We start from the raw sequence: 23,806 nt of genomic DNA, 5'->3' as shown, positions 1-23,806 counted from the left end.
ACAAAGGTTTTTTTTTCCTAATTGTTACAAGCATAGCAACAAAACCCTCTACTCTATCAATCTCAGAATCTCTCCAAGATATATATATATATATATATATATATATATATACTTTTTCTTTTGCTTAGGAATGTAGACAGTATTTTGACCAATATCACAGACTACAGAAGTTACAGAGGAAAAAACTTGACATGTTTAGATATGAGAAGCATGATGATATTCAGAAGCTGATGGTATTTCACTGCTCCTGTCACTCGTTTGTATTCCAAGTTACAAATGTTCCAGGGTGGGAAAAAAATGGGGGAACGTCGGAGGCAAAAAACAATGAGGACAGTAGCACCAGACTAAGTGGATTCAACACACACATCACAAAGAACAGGAAGTAAAGTTTCCAGTGTCACAAACAGAATTATTGCCTGTCGTATCTGAAAATGCTCAGAAACCATGAAAGGAGCTGCAAAAAAGTGCAAGAAAATGGAATGTGGGATTTTTTTAAAAAAAAATATTATTATTATTATTCTATTCCCTCTTTCTGTTTTTCTTGCTAAGATACTGAAGGCGTCAAAGACACGAAGAAAGCAAGCGACCGAATCACAGTCACCAAACACAGTAGTGCAGTTAAAACCCTAAAGCTTACTACAGTCAGAAAGTCCTCTGTTTACACCGCGATCCTTTCCTTGGGATCGTAAGAAACAGTTGCATTCAGTCGATCGACTCGATTTAAGTAAGGCAGTGAGAACTAGACTAGGAAAAAAAACAAAAACAAATCAAAATTAAAGCTAAAATGAGAAAAAAAAAAAAACAGCTTGCCCTTTACCACAGGAGCTATGCAAGGCAACCTCAGTTTAACTGGAGTGTCAGTAGGATGGGTGTCAGTTGTATTCGATTTCATTTTTCTGACAACAGTTTGCAAACAATATTCCTTATTAACCTGAGAGCTTTCTTTTCTTCTTTCCCCCCTCCCCTTTACTTTCTCAGTCTCAGGACTGCTACGAATTTTATTTACATTTTTGCTGTTTGGGGAGTGTCTTTTAAGGCTCTTGTGTTTTAATCTGTGCTCCTTAGCCTCCAAGGATATATCATCTTTCTTTCTTTCTTTCTTTCTTTCTTTCTTTCTTTCTTTCTTTCTTTCTTTCTTTCTTTCTTTCTTTCTTTCTTTCTTTCTTTCTTTCTTTCTTGAATGATTTTGTTTTGAGGAGAAATGAATACTCGTGTCTGTCATTGGGAGCAACACCAATTGCACCCCTTCACAAAGAAACTGCCTGAAAAGGCTCCATAATTTTGTCATTCCAACCGAAGCCGTAAATAACTTATAACTGTCTTGCTTAATTCTTTCTTCTTTCTTTCCCTTTGTTTCCCCCCCCCCTGTCCATTGAAGACTTCTATTAAAATTACACCCAAAGCTTCTTAGATGAGAAGCAACAGGATTCAATTTGGAGGGGCCAATTAGTAGAAAAAGCTAAAATTTGCAAAAAAATATAGAACATGCCTTTCCCCTCCCTTAGAAAAAACAAGAAATATTTCTAACCCTTCCCCTCCATACATTTTTGTTCTTTTTTTTTTTTTCTTTTTCAGCCAAGACAAAATTCATAGTTCAGAATCAAATGGTCGGGAAATTTTCTTCTCAAAAAACAAACCAATAATCCCAAAAACCTTTCTCAAAATACCAAACTGCTTATTGACAAGAAGAAATAAGCTTCTATGAAAACGAATCTGATGTGGGACTTCTTCATTCAAGTTTTTTTATGGAAGAACTAGTTATCTGCACTGATCTCTCCTCTAAATAAGGCTAACTAGTTGCCCTAACCATGTTCTTCAATAGACATCTCTAAATCCCTCTCTAGCAACCTATTTTGTTACAAAGGAACAAGACAAGAAGGAGGAGGAAAAAAACATTTTCCCATCAATACGCAGGTTGAGTTGGGGGGAGGTGGAATCACACCCCAGCCCCAAAGAAAGTATACAATAGATCAACAGCTTCTTATTGGTTAAAATATTCCCCCCCCCCCACTCTAAATTCCACTAATTTATCTGGTCGGCTGTCGATGGGTGTGTCTGTAGGTCTGCCTGTGTGTGTGTCGGTGTGTATCTTTTGAAAATTAAAACGTAAAAGCACAATCCTTTTCAATATAGGTCAGGACTGACCGTGGCTTATGGACAATCTAGAATTTCTCCTGTAGTGCAGCCAAATTGATTTTCTCTGCAGTGACAGCTCCGGTCAGCCTGGCACCATTTCAGTCAACCCACACGTCTCATTATTATGCTAGGCAAATGACAGCGGTTGGTGTCATATTAAAAAGGTGTTTTCAGCACTGAAAACACAACCCCTCACACACACACATACACATTCCCACCATCTTCAAGGCCACGGGAAATCGATATCCAATGGTATCCATTTTATTGTTCCTGGTAAGAGCACTATTGCTGGGGGGAAAAAAAACCAACCCATCCATATTCACATTGGAAATGTCCTTTCTTTCTTTCTTTCTTTCTTTCTTTCTTTCTTTCTTTCTTTCTTTCTTTCTTTCTTTCTTTCTTTCTTTCTTTCTTTCTTTCTTTCTTAAAAAAAATCTTGCAATGTCCTCAATTTTGAGGGTGTGAGGATACACCCATTTGATTTAAGAGCCACTTACTTGGTTGGAAGTATTGATCGCCGGCTAACCGGCGAACAGCCATTTTCAAAGAACGGATGCCCCCATCCTGCTTCCCCCCCACACCATACATACAGTACATACATACATACTTACAGGGGTGTGTTTGTGTATGTGTGTGTGTGTGTGTTTGTATATGCTTCTGAGCATTTGCACAAGTGGAAGGAAAGGCTGTCCATGGAAGGCTATTTTAAGCCCGCATTCTGTGATTCCAATGCGTGTCGTAAGACTGTAAAGTAAATATTGCAGTGCACAAAGTTTGAGCGGTCCGGTTGCATTTATTCGTGAGACTTGCTGCCTTCCTCGGTTAATTCCGCTGAGCTGCCGGGTTTGATGGCGGAAGGTTCTTCTAAAGTCCCGGAAGTCTCGGAGTCAACTCTGGAGCGCTTGAACCTGCGATCAGGGTACTGGCTATTGTCAAAAGGCATGCGATGGACACAGAGAACGTGGGTCTTCAGATTTCCCTTCTGAGAGGCACTGTAAGGGCAGTATCTGCACTGGAAAGGCCTGTGACCTGTGCAACAGACAAAGATCAGATTAGTTGATGCTCACATTTTTTTTTTTTTTACTTTTCTGTAGAGGAAGAGTGTAGAATAGAGCCTCTCCGTTTTTCATACACCTGTTTTTTTGAGCTGATCATTGCTTCTTAGTCTAGGTTTATACATGGCCACTGTCTGCCTGTCCCCTCTTCACCCAGGTCCTCAGTTTCACATGCAGCTTTAATTGTTGTTATTCAGTCACTAAGTTGCGTCTGATCCCATGGGCCATAGCACGCTAGACCCCCTCTGTCCTCCCCTGTCCCTCCGAGTTGGCCCAAATTCATGTCTATTGTGTCAATCTCACCATCTCACCCTCTGCCTTCTCCTTTGGGGTTTGGGTTCTCTATGGCAGACAAAAGTAAGCATCCATATCATGGTTTAGGAACCTTCTCACTTTGCAGCCATGCTTGATCCTTGCCCCTCCCTTCCATGACACCCATTAATCAGGAAGGAAACTGGAAGATGCATCTAACTGATGGGCTACCATGCCAGGTGGACAATGGGGTACAGAGACCATCATGTTTTGTTGTTATTCAGTTAGCTAAATCATGACCAACTCTTCACAATCCCATAGACCACAGCATGCCAGCCTCCCTTGTCCTCCACAATCCCCCAGAGTTTGCCCAAATTTAGGTTCATTGCGTCAAGTGATATTATCTAACCATCCCATCCTCTACCACCCCCTTCTCCTTTGGCATTCAATCTTTCCCTACATCAGGGTCTTTTCCACATGCAACAATGTCATTTTATTGTTACAAGAACCTTCGAGACAATTCTAACCGAGAAGTAATCCCAAAGTAGAGAGCAATAAAGCCAACCAATAACACACTACAACATTCAAAAATGCAAACGGTAGGAAAGCGAAGACCATAACACTATGGACATTTCTACGCTAATTTAGCATGGATTTGGCTTGTGCTGAGCTTATCCAAAAAGTGTTGTGAAGAAACACAAATTTCCCTGGCTCACAATCCTGGGAGAAAGAAGAAAAAAAAAAAGCTATGCCAGATGTACTACTAATAACGTACTTAATCTTTGAGAGCTATTGTAGAATTTCTCTTCTTCCTGAAAATCATTCGGTAAAATGGTTTTGCCACCTCCAATTTCTTTGTCCCCGGATAGATAGAAATTGTCTGTGCAGGAAGACAAAGAGCTATGTTCTAATACACAGGGCAGTCCTTTCGTATGTTTGCTTCTCGCCTGGACCACATTTTCTTTGAGATTATTCTGGGCCAGCCTAAAAATTCATGTATCTGGCTTGAGAGGTTATGTTTCAGCAATCACATTTCAATTTCAACTATGCTGGGAAGCTGGTTGAAGTGTTTTACCGGAACATTATAAGCTTTGTCTCTCAAATTAACTTAAACCGGGGCCATCTGAGGTCAAATGCACTTAGCTTACTTTAATTTGCTGAAATGAATGAATAAATAAATATGCCTGACCATCTACATAAAACGCCAAGGCTATTGGACAACCCGATCTATTTCCCACACATGAGGAAGAGTTATCTGCCTTTGTTCCTTCTTGGGCTCTCTGCGCAGATGCAGGGAAGCATATCCTTCACAACTATGTTACAGAGAAGAATGAACCTCCTCACTTCTATATTTATTTGATTCCTATTCAGGGATGGGATTCAGCCGGTTCAGACCAATTTGTGTGTACCGGTAATTCTGACGATCAGCTGGGAGTGAACCGGTTCGCTCCGATGATCAGCTGCACCCACCCCTATGTGCCTTACTTACCTTATCCTCTTAGCTGATTCGTGCGGCAGAGTGGATTGCCACACCTCAGCTGTGTTAGTCCCCAGAAGTTAACACGGAAGTTTAGTTTAGTCAAAACTTCACATGAATAGAATAGCTTTTTTTTTTTTTGTATTGGCCAAGTGTGATTGGACACAAAAGGAATTTGTCTTGGTGCATATGCTTTCAGTGTACATAAAAGAAAAGATCCGTTCGTCAAGAATCATAAGGTACAATACTTAATGATAGTCATAGGGAACAAATAATTAGGAAACAATAAATATAAATCATAAGGATCCAAGCAACAAAGTTATAGCCATACAGTCATAAGTGGAAGGAGATGGGTGGTGGGAATGATGAGAAGATTAATAGTAAAGCAGACTTAATAAATAGTTTGACAGTGTGGAGGGAATTATTTGTTTAGCAGAGTGATGGCGTTCGGGAAAAAACTGTCCTTGTGTCTAGTTGTCTTGATGTGCAGTGCTCTATAGTGTCGTTTTGAGGGTAGGAGTTGAAACAGTTTATGTCCAGGATGTGAGGGGTCTGTAGATATTTTCACAGCCCTCTGTTTTACTCTTGCAGTATACAGGTTCTCAATGGAAGGCAGGTTGGTAGCCATTGTTTTTTCTACAGATCTAATTATCCTCTGACGTCGGTGTCTGTCTTGTTGGGTTGCAGAACCAAACCAGACAGTTATAGAGGGGCAGAGGACAGACTCAATAATGACTCAATGAGCGCCTGAAATACGCAATCACCGAACTGGTTATTAAACCAGCAGAATCTCACCACTGTTCCTATTCCATCTTTTCATTCAGGAGCTCAAGGTAATACACATAAGCTTAGCAAGCTGGAGCTTAACATAACAAAATAAGAGAGAGAAGGGACCTTGGAGATATTCTAGTCCAACCCTTCGCTCAAGGAGGACACCCTACGTATATCATTTCAGACAAGTGACTGTCCAGCCTCTTCTTAAAAGCCTCCAGTGATGGAGCATCCCCAATTTCTGAAGGGAAGCTGTTATAAAGGTTATAAAAGTTCTTCCTAGATGAAATTGTTCCATGGATGGAATTTTCTTGAAAAAGGAAGAATTAGTGCCTTTTGTAAACTGCATGTCCATCTCCAAAACAGACAGGGAACAACTCCACGTTAAACTATGGCTTGCCAAGCTTATGCAACCATACACCATTTTTTACTCTTTCCAAAGGTGATATCTTGATGGATGGAAACTAATCAAGGAGAGAACCAACCTGGAATTAAGGAGAAGCTTCCTAACAGAACAAATAACTAGTGGAACAGCTTGTCATCAAAAGTTGTGGGTGCTGAATCACTGAAGGTTTTTAAGAAGAGACTGGACAGTCACTTGTCTGAAATGGTACAGGGTCTCCTGCTTGAGCAGGGGGTTGGACTAGAAGACCTTGAAGGTCCCTTCCAGCTCTGTTTTGAGTGATTGATTGATTGATTGATTGATCTCTTGGCTTTAGGATAAGAGGTTGTCTATTTCTGATTCATTTCCATTTCATCTGCTTTCATTCATATGTTAATTCATTTTTCATCGAATTACAGTTTTCTCATTATTAAAGTTGAGTATGGTTATGAAGGTTATATCATAATAAACTGAAATAATAATAATGACTTTTATTTGCGGTCACAGACCGAAATACAAATATAGTTGCAAAAGAACATGGGGAAAGTAACATCATAAACAGTTGGATGGAAGGCTGAGTCAACCTTGAGCCTAGTGAGATTTGAACTTGCAGTAATTGCAGGCAGCTGGTGTTACTTAACAGCACTTTAGTCTGCTGTGCCACCAAGGCTCTCAAGTTCCCTCCCATCCTTCACTACATCTGAACTGTAGTATTAATATATCTAGTTTTTGTAGTTGGGGGGATGGGGGCTGATCCAATTGAACTCATCTGATGTTGTGGTTATTTTGGAGATGTTTTCAGTCTTGGAATAGGCTTAGAAATTAAAATAAACTTCTATGTCTACAACTCATCCAAAATGCACGACTCAGCAACTTAATAAACAAAGTGCAAAATAAATAAAGTTCCACTATGGATTAAAAATTTACCCAACCCTCTTTTGGTGGCCTGCTCTAAAAAGCAATTTTTGTTTTCTATTTGTATTTTTCAATATTTATTTCCAGCCTTCTAGATCTAGCTAATTGATGCCAGTGACTACCATTGAGTGAGCAGGCTTAATCAAGAGCAAACATTATTCCAGATTAGCTGTAATTTGTTAAGCATTTACCCAGAAGTTTTTTTTGGGGGGAAGTGGGAGGGTTAGATAACTAAGCAGTACTTTATCATAACCCTAAATGTTTTCCTTTGCACCTCTACTTGGAATTGAGCCCCATATTTTCCCAAGAAGTATCCTTAAGACTTCAGCATTGGTATTTCACATTCCCCCACCCACGTTACAAAGGCATCCGAAGACAACTATCCGCACAAATGTATGGCAGTTGTTGCTGATTAATTTGACTGTCTTAAATGAGCAGGAAAGCATTAACTCTCCACTCGGTTGTTGTTGTTGTTTTTTTCCTATCCCCAACTTTTGGGGGGGCCATCAAATTTCACATTGTGAAAAGTTAAGTACACAATAACTTAATTTGTATTGTCACTGTGCTCTGCCACAGCAGTAAAGAGCACATCAATTTTTAATCCGGTATGAATAATATATAGATATGTATACGCAGTGAGGGTCAAAAAGTAGAAGAGCGATAGAAGTGTGGTGCGTTGTTGAAGCACCAGTTCGCACAAGAAAAGGGGATAAAAAAAATATTCCTGGAGATCTTCTGTGTTACGGAAGATAACAACAATCTGCAATTGGCTCGTAACTAGGGGCCAGAGTGGAGTGCCCATTTCTCCTGGGTAACACCGGCCATTAATTACTGCTCAAAACTGGTTGTGGGCTGCAAGATCTTAAAATAACCAGGCATAGATAAGGAGGCAAGTAATTTATACCATTTTTATCAGATGGTAGTTGGGGAGCTGTGGGCTCCTATTTTTCAAGACGTAGTAGATCACATATAGAGTAGCTAGGATGTTACGTTGCAGCCATTTGGAAGAGACTGTAAGGCAGCATCACCACAACCTTTTGGGCACCAGGGACTGGTTCCGTGGAGAGAGGTCTTTCTGGGGACCCAAGGGCTGTGTGGGGTGTCGCGTGCTGCCTACATCACGAGGGTAGAGCTTCGCTTGTTTGTGTGGTCCGGTTTCTGGCATGCCATGGCCTGGTACCATTCCATGGACCGGGAGTTGGGGATCCCTGCTGTAAGGGAAATCAGCAGTAGATTATGCTAGTTACAGAAAGTCCAAGCATCAGGGGACTACGCAAACATGAGAAACAGAGGTGGTATTCAGCCGGTTTGTACCGATTCATACCAGTTCGGGCGAACCTATAGCAGTGAGCCCGCACACCTGCCCACCCGCCCTGGTGTAATGCCATCCTATTTGCCACCTTTTCAAAGTCGGGCACATGCAAGGAAGGTGCGCGGATGTGCAAAGCTCATGCACGGAAGGCATGCCCTTGCCCAACTCTCTTTCCAAAATGGAGTTTCTGTTTTGGAGAAAGACCCTTCCCCAACAATTCCACATCCTAGCAAGAAGTCATGGCTGTTTACTTGACACATTTGGTCATAGCCCTTTCAAAGCAATTTCATTCATCTTTTTCCATTTTAGGTGGATTGCTGCAGAAATAAATTCAGAAAAAAAAACATTCCTTTGATCATTTCAAGGAGGTCTCATCTGCCCTGGTTTGTGAATGCAATTAAGCATCACAGGGAATGTACCGAAGAGGTACGTAAATAATATCCCTGCTTTCAGCTTTTATCAGTGATCAGTGATCCATATTTAAATATCTATTTACATGCACACACTTTTTAAACATAATTTGATACTTTTCTTTGAGCCCAAAATTGCATCACATTTAAGAATGGCACAGTCTGAAGATGAAGTTCCAATTGCTGTATGCTTGTAAGAAACTCATCTTAGCAGAGACAGAATTTTGAAGCTCAGAACTACAGATTTAAATATGATTACAAGAAAAGATTTGCAAAAAAATATGACATATTAGACAAAATAATGTGTGCAATAATCCATAGATTATGAATGCCATGAAAAAAGAACATGCCTCTTTGTGCTGATGCTAAACAGAACTAAGACAAGTATAGGTCTCAAACTTACATACCAAAGACATCTAAGGTGATAATCTGATGTTTTCTTAGTGGCAGCATTATTGAACTCACAATGCATATAGAATGTATTTAAGACTTAAGTTCTTCCTATCTACTCTTGAATACGAGATCGTTCCCTTTGCAGATTCCAGGTCCTTGATTCTGCACAATCAAATAATTAGGGAGTTCATATTTATCTATTTAATCTATCTTCATCCATCCATTCATCCATCCATCCATCATCTGATAGAGAGACAGGAAGGCAGACAGACAGATAGATAGAAAGACCATTTTTTATAAAGAGTCAGAAAGAGGCTGTTACAACTATAGTTACATAAATGATTTGATGACTACTAGTTAAGTAGTGAGAGATTTTATTTTCCTGGGCTCCAAGATGGGGACTACAGCCAAGAAATTAAAAGACGCTTGCTCCTGGGGAGGAAAGCCATGGCAAATCTAGACAGCATATTAAAAAGCAAAGACATCACCCTGCCAACAAAAGTGTGTATAGTCAAGGCTATGGTTTTCCTAGTTGCAATGTATGGTTGTGAAAGTTGGACCATAAGAAAGGCTGAGCGCCAAAGAATTGAGGCCTTTGAACTCTGGTACTGGAGAAGACTCCTGTGAGTCCCTTGGATTGCAAGGTGATCAAACTGGTCAGTCCTAGAGGAGATCAACCCTGACTGCTCTTTAAAAGGCCCGATCCTGAAGATGAAACTCAAATACTTTGGCTACCCAATGAGAAGGAAGGACTCCCTGGAGAAGAGCCTAATGCTGGGAACGATGGAGGGCAAAAGAAGAAGGGGACAGCAGAGAACGAGGTGGCTGGATGGAGTCACTGAAGCAGTTGGCATGAGCTTAAATGGACTTCAGAGGATGGTAGAGGACAGGAAGGCCTGGAGGAACATTGTCCATGGGATTGTGATGGGTTGGACACGACTTCGCAACTAACAACAACAACAACAAAGTTAAGTGGCAGGGAAGTTCTAATATGAAGTTTACAATGAAAGTTGCCAAAATTATGTTGCTATCAGTCACTGACCACCCATGAACTGATGTATAATTGCATCTGTCTATTTTAGATAGCTAGATGACTAATTGAAATTCATTCTGATCAACATGATCTATTATTTATACCAATGGATCTTTCTTTTGATGAAAGAATTCATTGTATTCTTGGGAATCTTCAGAATCCATAATGGTCTACCTGAGAAAATTCTTCATGGAGGAGAAAATAATCGAGGGCATACATCCATCTCTGAATTGCATCCAAATTTTCATGAGACTCAACAGATCACCTCCTGTAATTCTAATACTTACTAATTTATTGGTATCAATAAGCAGCCATTATTTTAACGCACAACAAAGAAATATCAGTGGAACAACTTGCCTCCAGAAGTTGTGAATGCTCCAACACTGGAAGTTTTTAAGAAGATGTTGGATAACCATTTGTCTGAAGTGGTGTAGGGTTTCCTGCCTAAGCAGGGGGTTGGACTAGAAGACCTCCAAGGTCCCTTCCAACTCTGTTATTCTAAATTCTAAATTACCTACATATGAGAGACAGTAAAGGTAATCAACATTAAAGGTGGTTTATCTCCATGGTCAAGGTAAATTAATTCTGCCTTTTTTATAATGAATACCTGGTCTGGGTCCAAATTCCAGATCCCATTACACCAGGAAAAAAAACCCTAATCTTTGTCATATTAAAAGGCACATATGTAGGGTTTGTTCAGAAGTGTAAAAAAGACCATTAGAACAGTCATATGGCTGAGATGAGGAATTAATTCCAGATTGTTACGGGTGTACTAATAGCAGCAAAATCATGGCTCGCTCCCAAAACAGCAAGAAACGGTAATTTCAAAGAAAAAATGCCAATAGCCCATTACTCAAAAAGCCTTCTGCTCATCCCGCTATGCTGTGTTTTATTGTTTTGTGTATTTGTGTGGATGTTATTTGCACAAGCAGATGCAAATAGAAAACGTATCACACTTGCAAACATTCATTGATGCTAAGATTCAGAGAAAGACCCAAGAAATAAGGATTGTCCTGCCGTAAGCATTAAAAGCTATCAAAGGGGCAATAAATCAAAGCCCAGAGGATATCTATTTCTTTTCTTATGTAAAAGTAGTTTTTATTGAATATAAATATTAAAAAAGACATACGTAACATATACACAACAACCATTTATACAACATATACACAAAAAGAGTGTAATTTCTTCTTAAGCATTTTTTCAGAGTGACGTTCTACAATTCTACTTATGATATATTCCTTCACCTCTCCTTAATCTAATAACATTTTTTATTATTTATATATATTTAAATCGGTAATATTTCCCCTATATTTTTTGTATATTTCTGATTTTTAACCAATTATACCAATTATTCCATATTTTATAATAGTCTGATTCTTCTCTTTCTTGTAATTCTTTGGTTAACCTATCCATTTCAGCGCATTCTAAAATTTTCCCTATTACTTCTGTTTCACTTGGTATTTTTTCTTGCTTCCAATTTTTTGCGTAGGTTATTCTTGCAGCAGTATTTCTTTTCAATACAATGTAAACCAGCAAATAAATAAATTAGAAACGTGCGGACAAATGCAAAATTTACCCCCTAGGTTTCTTTCTTTCTTTCTTTCTTTCTTCTTCTAGTTATTATCAGGATTATTTTGGCAGTACTCAAAATTATTTGGAAGTTTCGTCCCAGAAGGAAAACATTCAGTCACAATTTGCTTTCCAGATGTTTTGAAGTTCACATAAATCAATGTGATTTGCCCAAGGCAAAGAGCTGTGGGATGTATCGTCACAAATAGCTAGGAGGCACCAGGTTACCCATTTCTAAAAAAGCATCAAGCATGGCTAAGTAGTGATTTGGCACAAGGTAAGGTGACTTCAGAAACTCAAATGGAAGTTCCTATAACAGCACAGATCACTTGAACGAAACATCTATGCTATCAACCAGTTTTTCCTCATGCTTTTTAGAGGTGAGGATTTCAATGCAGAGAATTTTTCAAGTAGCATGGATGCAGTTGAGAATTCTGGCACTGAACGAAGCCACACATCTGATCAACAGCACAGTTGAGGAAGTGACAATAAACTAAATTAGAAAGAATGCCCTCAAAGCTGACACCAGCCAGAACATAGAAAAACTTAAAGCAATTAGAATAGAATAGAATAGAATAGAATAGAATAGAATAGAATAGAATAGAATAGAATAGAATAGAATAGAATAGAATAGAATAGAATAGAATAGAATAGAATAGAATAGAATAGAATAGAATAACAGAGTTGGAATGGACTTTGGAGGTCTTCTCGTGCAACCCCTTGCCTAGGCAGGAAACCCTACACCACTTCAGACAAATGGTTATCCAACATCTTCTTAAAAACTTCCAGTGTTGGAGCATTCACAACTTCTGGAGGCAAGTTGTTCCACGGATTAATTGTTACAACTGTCAGGAAATTTCTCCTTAGTTCTAGGTTGCTTCTCTCCTTGATTAGTTTCCACCCATTGCTTCTTGTCCTGCCCTCAGGTGCTTTGGAGAATAGTTTGACTCCCTCTTCTTTGTGGCAGCCCCTGAGATATTGGAACACTGCTATCAGGTCACCCCAGATGATGTGGAGAGACCTGGCCCATGGAATCACTAAGAGATGGACATGAATGAATAGATATCATCATCATCATCATCATCTAGTACATCTAGATGTACTAGATGTACTAGATGTATTTAGTACATCTGTTCCTGAAGAAATTTTAGAAGGGGACCACCAACAAATGGGTTCTCCTATAAGAATTCCAAACTGTGAGAACAAAATCAATAATCTGACTGTATGAGGTAGAAGGGAAATGTAAGCCGTTACGCACTCATTACCAAATGTTTCACAGAAATCTTCAAGACAGATCTGTAACTGTCTAGCTAGCCCATCTGAAGGAATAACAAAAAGAAATAAAAACGCAATAGAGGAATTCACAGGGTGAGATCAGTACATAGAAAAGGAGTTAAACAAGACATTTCGGATGACTTATTCACCTTGTAGGTCAACCATTTCCTCAACTTCCCACCATTTGTGAGGGGAACATCAATACTTCTACCTGTGATTCCGTGTCCCAAAGCCAGGGATGAAGTTCAAAAGCATAATGGTAAATAAGAAGGTCTTTGGGAACTGTTCCCGTTTTCCAAATCTGGCACCACATTACAACAAGCGATAATGTGGCTAGTGACTACTGCTGTGCATTTAGATTTCCCATCCCTCTCTTCAATAAACTTCTGGCATATTTTTATTCTGCGCAGCAAATATTCTCAAATACTGTATATATTACCCAGTAGTCCAGAATGGCCCTAAAGCAGGAACATAATAATATGGATGGTGGAAAATGCTGAATAAATGCATTTGTCCAATATACAATAATGGCTTTGATGAAGCTATTCTGCTTTATGAGTCTCACAATATACATTTCAAAAGGGGGAGGAGGGATTAAACCCTCTCCCCTATTGGTAGACCCATTGAAATGGCTCCTACTGACTGCGTTCCCATAATGAAAGTTTTCAGGAGCTTTTAGGATGAGAACGTTTCCCAGGGATAACCAAAGAGGTGTTAAAAAAATCCTGCTCACTCAATAACAATATTCTATAAAGTTCTATTGGCCAAACTAGAGCAAAAAGAGTAACTTTTGCATCTGAGGGGAAAGGTTACCTTGGAAATAGAATAGAATAGAATAGAATAGAATAGAATAGAATAGAATAGGACTAGACTAGACTAGACTAGACTAGACTAGACTAGACTAGACTAGACTAGACTAGACTAGACTAGACTAGACTAACAGGTTGCAAGGGACCTTGGAGGTCTTCTAGTCCAACCCCCTGCTTAGGTAGGAAACCCTACACCACTTCAGACAAATGGTTATCCAACATCTTCTTAAACACTTCCAGTGTTGGAACATTCACAACTTCTGGAGGCAAGTTGTTCCACTGATTAATTGTTCTAACTGTCAGGAAATTTCTCCTTAGTTCTAAGTTGCTTCTCTCCTTGATTAGTTTCTACCCATTGCTTCTTGTTCTACCCTCAGGTGCTTTGGAGAATAGCTTGACTCCTTCTTCTTTGGGGCAGCCCCTGAGATATTGGAACACTGTCTCCTGGATGGTTGAAATGGTTCTTACAACACAGGTAGAAGGACGGGAAGAACAAATAAGTGGCTTCATTCTGGTTTTTAACATTTAACGAAATGTGGTGGAGATGTTGAGAATTACCCTGAGATTAACAGAGGGAGGGAGGGAGGGAGGGAGGGGAGAAAGAGAGAGAGAGAGAACATGCTGTATTTGAACTATTTTAAAATATAAAACCTTCATAATGCTTCACTGCTTCTTCTCATCTCGGGAACGTAGCCGGAAAGGCTTTCTTGTAGACACAGCATAGCAAACAGAAAGATCCATTTCAGAACTAAATTTGTTTAACAAAGGGAAGGGCTGGGGGTGACATGAGAGCAGTCTTCCAATATTTGAGTGCTGTCACATGTAGGAGGGGATAGACCCATTCTCCAAAGCACCTGAGGGCAGGACAAGAAGCAACGGGTGGAAACTCATCAAGAAAAGAGCCAACCTAGAATTAAAGAGAAATTTCCTGACCGTGAGAACAATTAACCAGTCGAATTGGTGGATTACCTCTGGAACTTTTGGGTGTTCTATCTCTGAGGTTTTCAGAAAGGCATTGGGCAACCATTTGTCTGGAATGGTACAGGGTCTCCTACTTGAGCATAGAATTGGACTTCAAGACATCTAAGATCTCTTCCAACTCCCTTATTCTGTATTCAGTTCAACCCTGATTGGACCCTGATTTTATGGCGCATTGGAAGAACCCAAAGAAAGGGCAAGCAGAGAAGTTTTGTTGTAACAGCATATAATATGGCTATGTGTTTCTCTTCAAATGATTTTGGAATATTTTCCCGTGCCATAAACCATTTCTCAGAAAATGGTTTCCAGATATTGAATCTGGAGTCTCAGCTCCAAGGTGGCTCCACTGATTGTGTCCTAAATTCATTCCATTTGCTCTAGTAGAAGGAGCAGCCCTTTCTTTGCCTAGCTGTTATGCACCAATTGCCTGCCAATGACATTTGTAATAAGGCTGAAGGTTACACGAAACCTTCAAATAAGTTGCCCACATCTGCCTTGCCTGAATGAAAAGACCTTTGAAGAAAAGCAAGGAGTGATTTTGACTTGCGGGAATGAACGATGCCCTTGGATTTTGAGAGGCCGAGACAATGCTTCTCCTCCTTTCTCTCTGCCAAGTCCCAGTTGGTGTGGGTGAAGGGTGAGAGGTCAAGGTCAAAGATCCTATAGTGTGGGGCACCTCAAGTCTGAGGCCTTTCGCTCCTCCTCTTTAGTATAATACAACATGGAGACGAGATCCAATGTTTTGGTATTTGAGGAGATCTACCTACGCATCTCTACTACAGGCTGGTCAAGAAACACTGTATTGGTGCTGGTCTGTGGCCTGAAGGCTGTAAGATATAATAATATTGGGAATACCAGGTTCTTAGGAAAAGTTCAATGCATATGGAGACTAACGCCAGCTAACGGAATTGGCAGCTGTGATTTTACATTGTTGTGCACATAATGATAATGATGATGATGATGATGATGATGATGATGATGATCATCATCATCATCATCATCATCATCATCATCATCATCATCATCACAAAATATCACGACCTGGCCATCGAAAGTGCACAATTATGGATGAAACACGTAACATTGTCATCGGGGCACTTGGTACCATGTCCAAGAATTTTACAAAACACATCAAGAAATTGCAGCTTCCTGCAATAACACCAGCGGAACTTCAAAAAACTGCGCTACTCGGAACTTCATATATTTTAAGAAGATACTTGGTTGATCCCTAGGACGCTGGCAGCAATCCATATTAACCATTAGCACCAGTCAATGGTATTTGTGTCACATTTTTAAATGATCAGTTGAGTGAGTTTCATGTTTAATGACTAAAAGAGATAATAATAATAATAATAATAATAATAATAATAATAATAATAATAATAATAATACCACCTAATGAAACATGAATTGAAGAGAAACAACTAGAAAAAAAACAATGAAATACTGTGATCTGCAAATTGAAGTTCAGCGACTGTGGAGGAAGAAATCAATGGATGTACCAATAGTAAAAGAAGTCCTTGGAGCAATACCCTCTTACTCGGAACTGCCTATATACTCAGATGTTACCTTAATAGCTCTTAGGTTCTTGGTTAGGACTTGAACTGTTAAGTTTTTACCAGTCCCAGACAGTGAAATGAATTGAAGATTAAATAATCATAATAATCATAATCATAATCATGATGATGATGATGATGATGATGATGATGATGATGATGATGATGATGATGATGATGTAAAAAAACAGTCCTCATTGACTTGTGCCAGAAGAGGTCAATGAACTTAGCCTAGTACCCTGGAAAACATTCTCCTTTGAAAACACTACAGCCGCCATCTTTGAACCTTCTCATCATTCATCCATGTAAAGCCAGAGATACCCTCAGAAGCCATGTAAGGGCACTTCTGCCTCTTCCCCATCTCCTGCCAGCAGCTTCAACATCTGGGAAGCTCTCTTGTAAGAGAGACAGAGAGAGACAATTTTTTGCTTGTGGCAAAGTTGAGTGCCATTTCTGGCCCTTTAGGCTAAAACCATAACATACCAAAAAAAAGGAGAATGTGAAAGGGATTTTTTCCTCTCCCTCCTCCTCCTCCTCCCTACAACCCCCCTCCCCCTACTCCAAAAAAGAAAAAAGAAAGAAAGAAAGAAACCTTCCCACAACAAGCTTGGCAAAGCCACATGACTTGCCTCGTACTATCTCCCTGGTGTTTTCAGTAGTATTTTGGCAGAGTATCAGAATTACTGTTATATAAATTCCATCTGATGCCAGAACTACCATCTGTGAGTAAAACTGTTTCACCCACGTCCGCCGGCAAAGCCATTCTCTTAGAAACGAGGGAGGAAGCGAGTGCTCAGGAGAGGAGGGGGGGGAAGGAAAAGAGGCAGGCTTTTCACATTATTATCGGTGTTGCTAATATCATTCATTTGCCGAATGTTTTGGATTTGCTCTTCAGTGATGCGCACACCCATACTCATACACACCATAGGAGAAAAATGCCCCATGTCTTGCTTCAAATCCTGCTCAGCTCCTTTATATCAGCACCTGATAGACTGGAGAATCTCTAATGACTTTCAGATGCTTTCAGAAGCAGAAATGCCAGCTATGGAATAAAATAAAAAATATTTAACGAAAGCAAAAATCGTTTTAAAAAAATGGGGAAGGAGGGAAAAGAGAAAATGAGAGAGAGAGAGAGAGAGAGAGAGAGAGAGAGATAGAGACAGAGACAGAGACAGAAAGAGAGAGAGAGAGAGAGAGAGAGGGAGAGAGAGAGAGAGAGAGATGGAGAAAGAAATGGAGAGAGAGATGGAGAATTTTTATAACAACTCTTTTATTTATTTGTTTGTTTTTCCCCCTGGTCCCTTCCTTCCTCTCCGTCAAGGCAATTGCGCTCCGAAGGTGGCCTTGCTTCCAAATGGATATCAATGCCAAATAAACAAATAAATAAATAAAAAGGAACCGAGGCTGAAATGGTGTAGCCGCCCGACGGTGTAATATGTTTCCTGAGTAAAGCAATATAAAAAGTATGAAAAGGAATCTCTTTTCAAATTGTGTTTGCCTATGTGCGTACGTGTACGCCTGCGTACTTGTGTCTCTCCTTGGGCATCTCCGTCTGTACGATCTTGTTCCAGAAGATTACTCAGGAATCTTCAATCAATAGTCACCTTGTCTGGGACAGAAATATGTGAGGTTGCCTAATTGTATATATTTGTCCCAATTTTGCTATTTCTGATAACCTCTGCGTTTTGTTTTGTTTTTTCCCCCAGCAAACATCTGCTTCTTAACTGCTGATTTGTTCACCTCCTTCCACCCATCCTCCCTTCCACCTCTTTCTTTAAAAGCTACGGCTGTGCTTTCTGAATCGCCGTCTCTGTGCTTGATTGCCTGTTTTAGATTAGAGATTTTAGCAAGACACAAAGAATTCAGGATGCACATCAGCCGTGCATATGAGAAGCCGCAGAAGGAATAAGCAGTAAAGCACACGGCACCATCTGGCCTCAAAAAAAAAAAAAAATATAGCCTGTGCATTCTGAAGCCTTACATATGATTGAGTGTGCAACCATCCCAAATTATGGGCTCTTTTAAGTAAGAGCAATAGGCTAGTGAACGGGAATCGCTTTTGTTGATTCTCCCAGGACGTGGGTTTCACTCAGTGGTGGTACTCAAGACAGTACTATCCGGATCGGGCGAATCGGTAGCGGCGGCTGCAGGAGGCTCCACCCACTCTCCCGGACATAATCACGTCCCTTTTTTGACACTCTGTGCATGCATAGAGGGTGCACGCTCACATTTCCGAACCGGTAGTGAAGATAAGTGAATACCACCCCTGGTTTCACTTCCTTTCAGTTGCACCCTCCTCTTCCACTGAGCAGCTCTCCAATTGGTCATCAACAGTGGGACGCTAAGCGTTGGAGGACATGTTAAGTGGTCCTCCATAGGATTCCATGGCATGGATTTTGAACAGCAGGACATACATTGGTTCCCCAGCCATAAACTGTTCCAAAGTTCTTGTTAATCAAAAGATGTCGTTAACATAAGAAGAGGTGGACCTCCCAATTCTGCCTCCAACAGGAATGAGGGATCAATGCTTAATCCAACCCTGCAAGATATTTTACAGAGATATTTCACTAGAAGAGTACTCAAATCCTCTGCTCGAAATAAAATTTCCTATCCCATCAGGCTTGAAATTTTAGGCTTGAATTACGCCGTCTACGTTCCGACCTAAGCTTAGTACACAAGATCATTTACCATAATGTCCTACCTGTAAATGAGAACTTTAATTTCAACCGTAATAAGATAAGGGCTATCAATAGATTCAAACTCAATGTAATTCCTCTAATCTTGATTGTAGGAAATATGACTTCTGCAATAGAGTAGTCAACGTCTGGAACACTCTACCTGATCCTGTTGTTAGTCTCTCTAACCCCCATACCTTTTACCTTAAACTGTCTACCGTGGACCTTTCATGTTTCTTAAGAGGTCCCTAAAGGGGCGTGCATAAGCGCACCAGCGTGCCTACCATCCCTGTCCTACTGTTCCCATTTATATGTACTCATTTTATGTGTTTATGACTATGTTTTGCTTATTTATTTCCTTTTATTTGTGCCAATTTTTGTTCATGTGTCCATGTCTATGTCTATACTGTTACTTGTTTCCTCGTACTTGTTGACAAATAAAATAAATAAAGATGACCTCAAAGGTACTTAGAGTTTAAGGACTCTACCAGAATACATGTCAGCTCTGCTTTCATAGAGTTGATATGTATTTTGGTAAGCAATAATCCCTTAAAACCCCATCCTTGTCTCTATAAAAAGAAAAGAAGTGCCACCATGTTTTTTTTTTAATTTGATTTATATGCCGCCCTTCTCCGGAGACTCAGGGCGGCTTACAACGCGCTAAGCAATAGCCTTCATCCTTTTGTATATTTATACAAAGTCAGCTTATTGCCCCCACAACTGGGTCCTCATTTTACCTACCTTAGAAAGGATGGAAGGCTGAGTCAACCTTGAGCCTTGGCGAGATTCGAACCTGCAGTAATTGCAGGCAGCTGGTCTTAATAACAGGGTGCTTTAGACCACTGTACTACCAAGGCTCTTGGTAGTTTTGGAAAATTGATCAAAGTTTAAAAGGAAATTCAAAAGAGGTCAAGAAATTGGCCTTCAAAGTAGCTTTGAATGTTTGCTTCCTTATATTCAGGAATCTGGTTATTAAACTTTTCCATAGAAGTATTTGAAAGGGGCTATCATATGCCTTCTTAGCTGTCTTTTTTTCCAACACCAATCTTTGGTTTCCTTCAATCTTCCTGCAGATGTTTTGGTATCTAGTCTGCTCATCATTTCTGTTCCCTTTTTCTGACTATGTTACAGTGGAGCAAGAATTGAACAGAAGACCGAGACCAAAGCAAAATAGGAAAGAATGATCAGATCCCATTATATATCGGTTCTCAGTTACATATCGCCTTCTTTGCAGCCACACGACTACATATAAATAAGTAAGTAAATCTTCGTCTTCTCCTAACTTCACCTCTCTGAGCATTGTTTGGGCAGACCAAACAATTAGTTTTATGCGTATATATTATAGTTTTCATGGAGCTATCAGGACATAACTTCCATCCACCGTATACAAGTGACTAGTAGGCAGTGATGCCTTTGATCCTGGTTCATAAGACGATGAATCCTGTTTTTGCTTTTTAATTATCATGTTTGATTTTGCATGCTCTACTCTTAAGTTTGTTTCAACGTTGTATGGTTAACTTTTTTTTTATTTTATTATTATGTTTTGTTTTGGTTGTACATTGCCTAGAGTTACACTGTTTGAGTTGGGTGGCCCTACACACCCAACTTTTTTTTTTCTTATAATGACCCCGTAATCCCTCGCATCAGGGTGGAGTTGGGGCAACTGAATGGAGGTGAGTGTTTACTGGCCAGATGCCTTTCCTGTCGCCAATGCAGAGTTTTATTCAGCAGATATATTCTCATTGTGCCCAGAGAGAGAAATATCTTCCTCTACCTAGGGTCGAACTCACAGTCTCCTGATTGTGAGGCGAGAGCTCCACCTCTAGTGGCCCTATACACCCAATGAATCCATGAATGACCCTTGGTTTCTGCTTCATGCTTAAATCAGAACAAAGAAAGACCTAAGGCCAGCATTCACATAACATAGCAACTTTGGTTATTTTGGGTGAGACGTCCGTCCATCCATCCATCCATCCATCTATCCATCCATCCATTGTTCTCTCTCTCTCTCTCTCTCTCTCTCTCTCTCTCTCTCTCTCTCTCTCTCTCTCTCTCTCTCTTGTTACACAAGCCCTTGCTTTGAGTTTACGGTTCAAGGTGTTGACTGATCCTAAATCGGTGTTTTAGAGGGGGGGAAAAAAATAACCATTCAGATGTCAGAGGTCTGAGCATCCATGATCAAGGCCTTTCAAGCCATTTTGTAACCCATCCATTCCACAAACAATTCTAGCCTGTAACTCTAAAATCGAACGCAGGTTTTGGTGATAAACGAGAGTTTTGATTTGCTAAGGATTGCCTGTGTCAAAAGCACACTGCAATGCTGATTCCCCCAAAATGGGGTGAATTGTGTTGATTTATCCCAGATAAAGAAGATGAAACAGTCTTTAAAAATAACTTTGGAGAAGGGTGGGTGTAGTAATTGCCATTTCACAGTGTTAGTTATGTTTTTCCTTTTAAAAAGATGATAGACTTTTGAGTTTCTTTTTTAAAAAAAAACACTAAGGGTTTTATTTTTTTTAAGATTTAAAAAAACAAACTTCCCAGACAGCAGTGGTTTCTATGCATGGTTGATTTTTATGTCTGCATAGCTTTGTACACAGAATTATATTAAAGTTTCATTTATTGAGGTTCTTGCATAACAAAGGAGAAATTTGCTGTCTGAAAAAAAATGCAATCCCACTATTTGAACCATATTACAGTCAGGAGGAAAAATGCTGAATATGTTGAAGGGAAGGCATGGGAAGAAAGGGTGTGAACATTATCAAAAACAAAAAAGTAATCATTGCCAGAAATTATCCCCTATTATATCCCCTTGAATTTTCCTTTATTTGGTAATTATGAGCAATAATTAGTATTTAGTATTATTTTAGTATTATTATTATTTAGTATTTAGTATTATTAGTATTTAGTATTTAATATTATTAGTATTTAGTATTTAGTATCATTATATTTTGATGCTGTTGTTGTTTTGTGAGTACACTGAACGACAAGGAAGACAAATTCCTTGTGTTCCTAACCACACTTGGCCAAATAAATAATATGTAAAATATAATAGAGGCAGCTCTTTTGGAAGATTAAAATTATCACTATAGAAAAAGGGTGTCCAATCTTGGCAACTTGAAATCTTCTAGACTTCAACTCCCAGAATTCCCCAGCCAGCCATATTGGCTGGGGAATTCTGAGAGTTGGAAGTTCACAGATCTTAAAGTTGCCAAGGTTGGATATCCCTGCTTGTAGAATATTCTATAGCAAGCTCAGAAGTTTCCTTCCTTCCTTCCTTCCTTCCTTCCTTCCTTCCTTCCTTCCTTCCTTCCTTCCTTCCTTCTCTTTCTTTCTTTCTTTCTTTCTTTCTTTCTTTCTTTCTTTTTTCATTTGTCATATTTAAGAAAGGCCCATCTCATTCACAGAGTCAATATATCTTTCATAAGGGTAAATGAATGGGTATGAAAATGATAGTGTTTGGATACCATGGCTAATTAATTCAGAATATCAGTATATTCTAAGCGATCCTAATTTTAAAAAAAAAAATAGAAGTTTTAGTATTTTTGCCAACATCAAAGGGAAATACCATCAACTCTATTGGGAACTCTACAGATAGAATCCAATGCAAGTTTAAACCCCCAATAAAGATAATATCTAAATGCATTTATTTATTTTTTTTAACAAATGCTAAGAGTAAAAGACAAAAGTCGTAATATTATGACTGCTATGAAAGAATAACCGTCCAAATTCAGTCTGGAAGTTGGAAATAAAACCAAACCAAACCAAAAGATTTGAGATTTTGCTTCGCTGTTGTTGTTTTGAATTCTTTGTGTATAATTCAAAGGCGTTCTAATGTGTTCTGTTGAAAGCTGGGGTGGGGGGGAAAGAGAGAGCCTTGATTTGTTTATGAACTGGTGCGTTCTTTTGGTATGAGATATAGACATTGACAGCAAATAGACTTTTCCTAATTGAACTGATAGCCTGAAAGTGAACATGTCCTTGAATTTGCACTGAAAGATAGAGCGGGGATACTTATAATAAAGGAGTATTACCCAACGCCATTCCAATTGTACAGCAAGGACTTTATCATAAGACTCATGTTTAAGTAAATAGTGCCAAATAAGATAAATCCTGTATTACAGGACAAGTCTAAGGCGTATGTTTAAACAGTGCCAGAGATACAGGGAAAGAGGCATTTTGTTGATGGCGTATCCTGTGTAAAGTATAATAAGAGGGAGTTTGAGATAACATTGTGTGTTTGTGTAAATCAGTGTGGGTGTGTGGGTGTGTATGCGTGTCTCTACATACTGTCCATCTCTACTTGATGGACAGTATATCAAAGCGTCAACACACCGGTTATCTTCACCCTAAGATACTTTTAATTCATCTCTCTCGGATTAATTCCATTTGAAATCCTCGCAGCCGTTGCCCCCAGTTCAGACCGGTTCTATAGAACCGGTAGTAAAACTGGTGGGAGGCTCCACCCACCGACTCCGACGTCATCAAGAAGCTTCTGCGCCTGCGCGGAAGCTTCACGCGGTCCCGTTGCGAACCGGTAGTAAAATAAAATAAGTAAGTAGAACCCACTCTTGCGTAGGTCCCCTGTTATCCTAGCCAGGGAAGAAAATTGCTGGATTTTGCAAATGAGCATGGATGCATATGTATTCATAAATGGCCCGTATGTTTAATCAGAGAAGAATCCTTCCTCCTCCCCCCCCTTCCCCCCCAAATTCGCACACAGAGAAACTCCGTCTCCCCGGCCTCCTTTGCTCCTGATATTAGCTATCGTCTTGCTAAAGAACCTATTTGTCTGCTTTAAGTGAAAT

General features: G+C 39.6%; 1 protein-coding gene across 18 annotated transcripts in view; it reads right to left on the bottom strand.

Annotated features, from left to right (window-relative positions):
• Positions 1-1,359: 1,359 nt before the first annotated feature.
• ZNF536 (zinc finger protein 536) overlaps positions 1,360-23,806 on the bottom strand; it is a 444,743-nt gene continuing 422,296 nt past the window's right edge. For 14 of the 18 annotated variants that reach the window (XM_087877031.1, XM_060681614.2, XM_087877032.1 and 11 more), the window contains one exon: positions 1,360-3,165. Coding sequence is in view for 9 of the 18 variants with exons in the window: in XM_060681614.2 (XP_060537597.2) it covers positions 2,930-3,165 (236 nt within the window). In the remaining 9 variants the exon portion in view is untranslated. The remainder of the gene's footprint in view (positions 3,166-23,806) is intronic. The other 4 variants (XM_087877037.1, XM_087877038.1, XM_087877036.1 and 1 more) reach the window with 1 other exon arrangement.

Source organism: Pantherophis guttatus, chromosome 11, assembly GCF_059756535.1.
Source record: "Pantherophis guttatus breed Tessera chromosome 11, ASM5975653v1, whole genome shotgun sequence".
In the NCBI taxonomy this organism is placed as follows: Eukaryota; Metazoa; Chordata; class Lepidosauria; order Squamata; family Colubridae; genus Pantherophis; species Pantherophis guttatus.
Note: the sequence above shows the minus strand (reverse complement) of the source record. Positions and strands in the feature narration are given on the sequence as shown.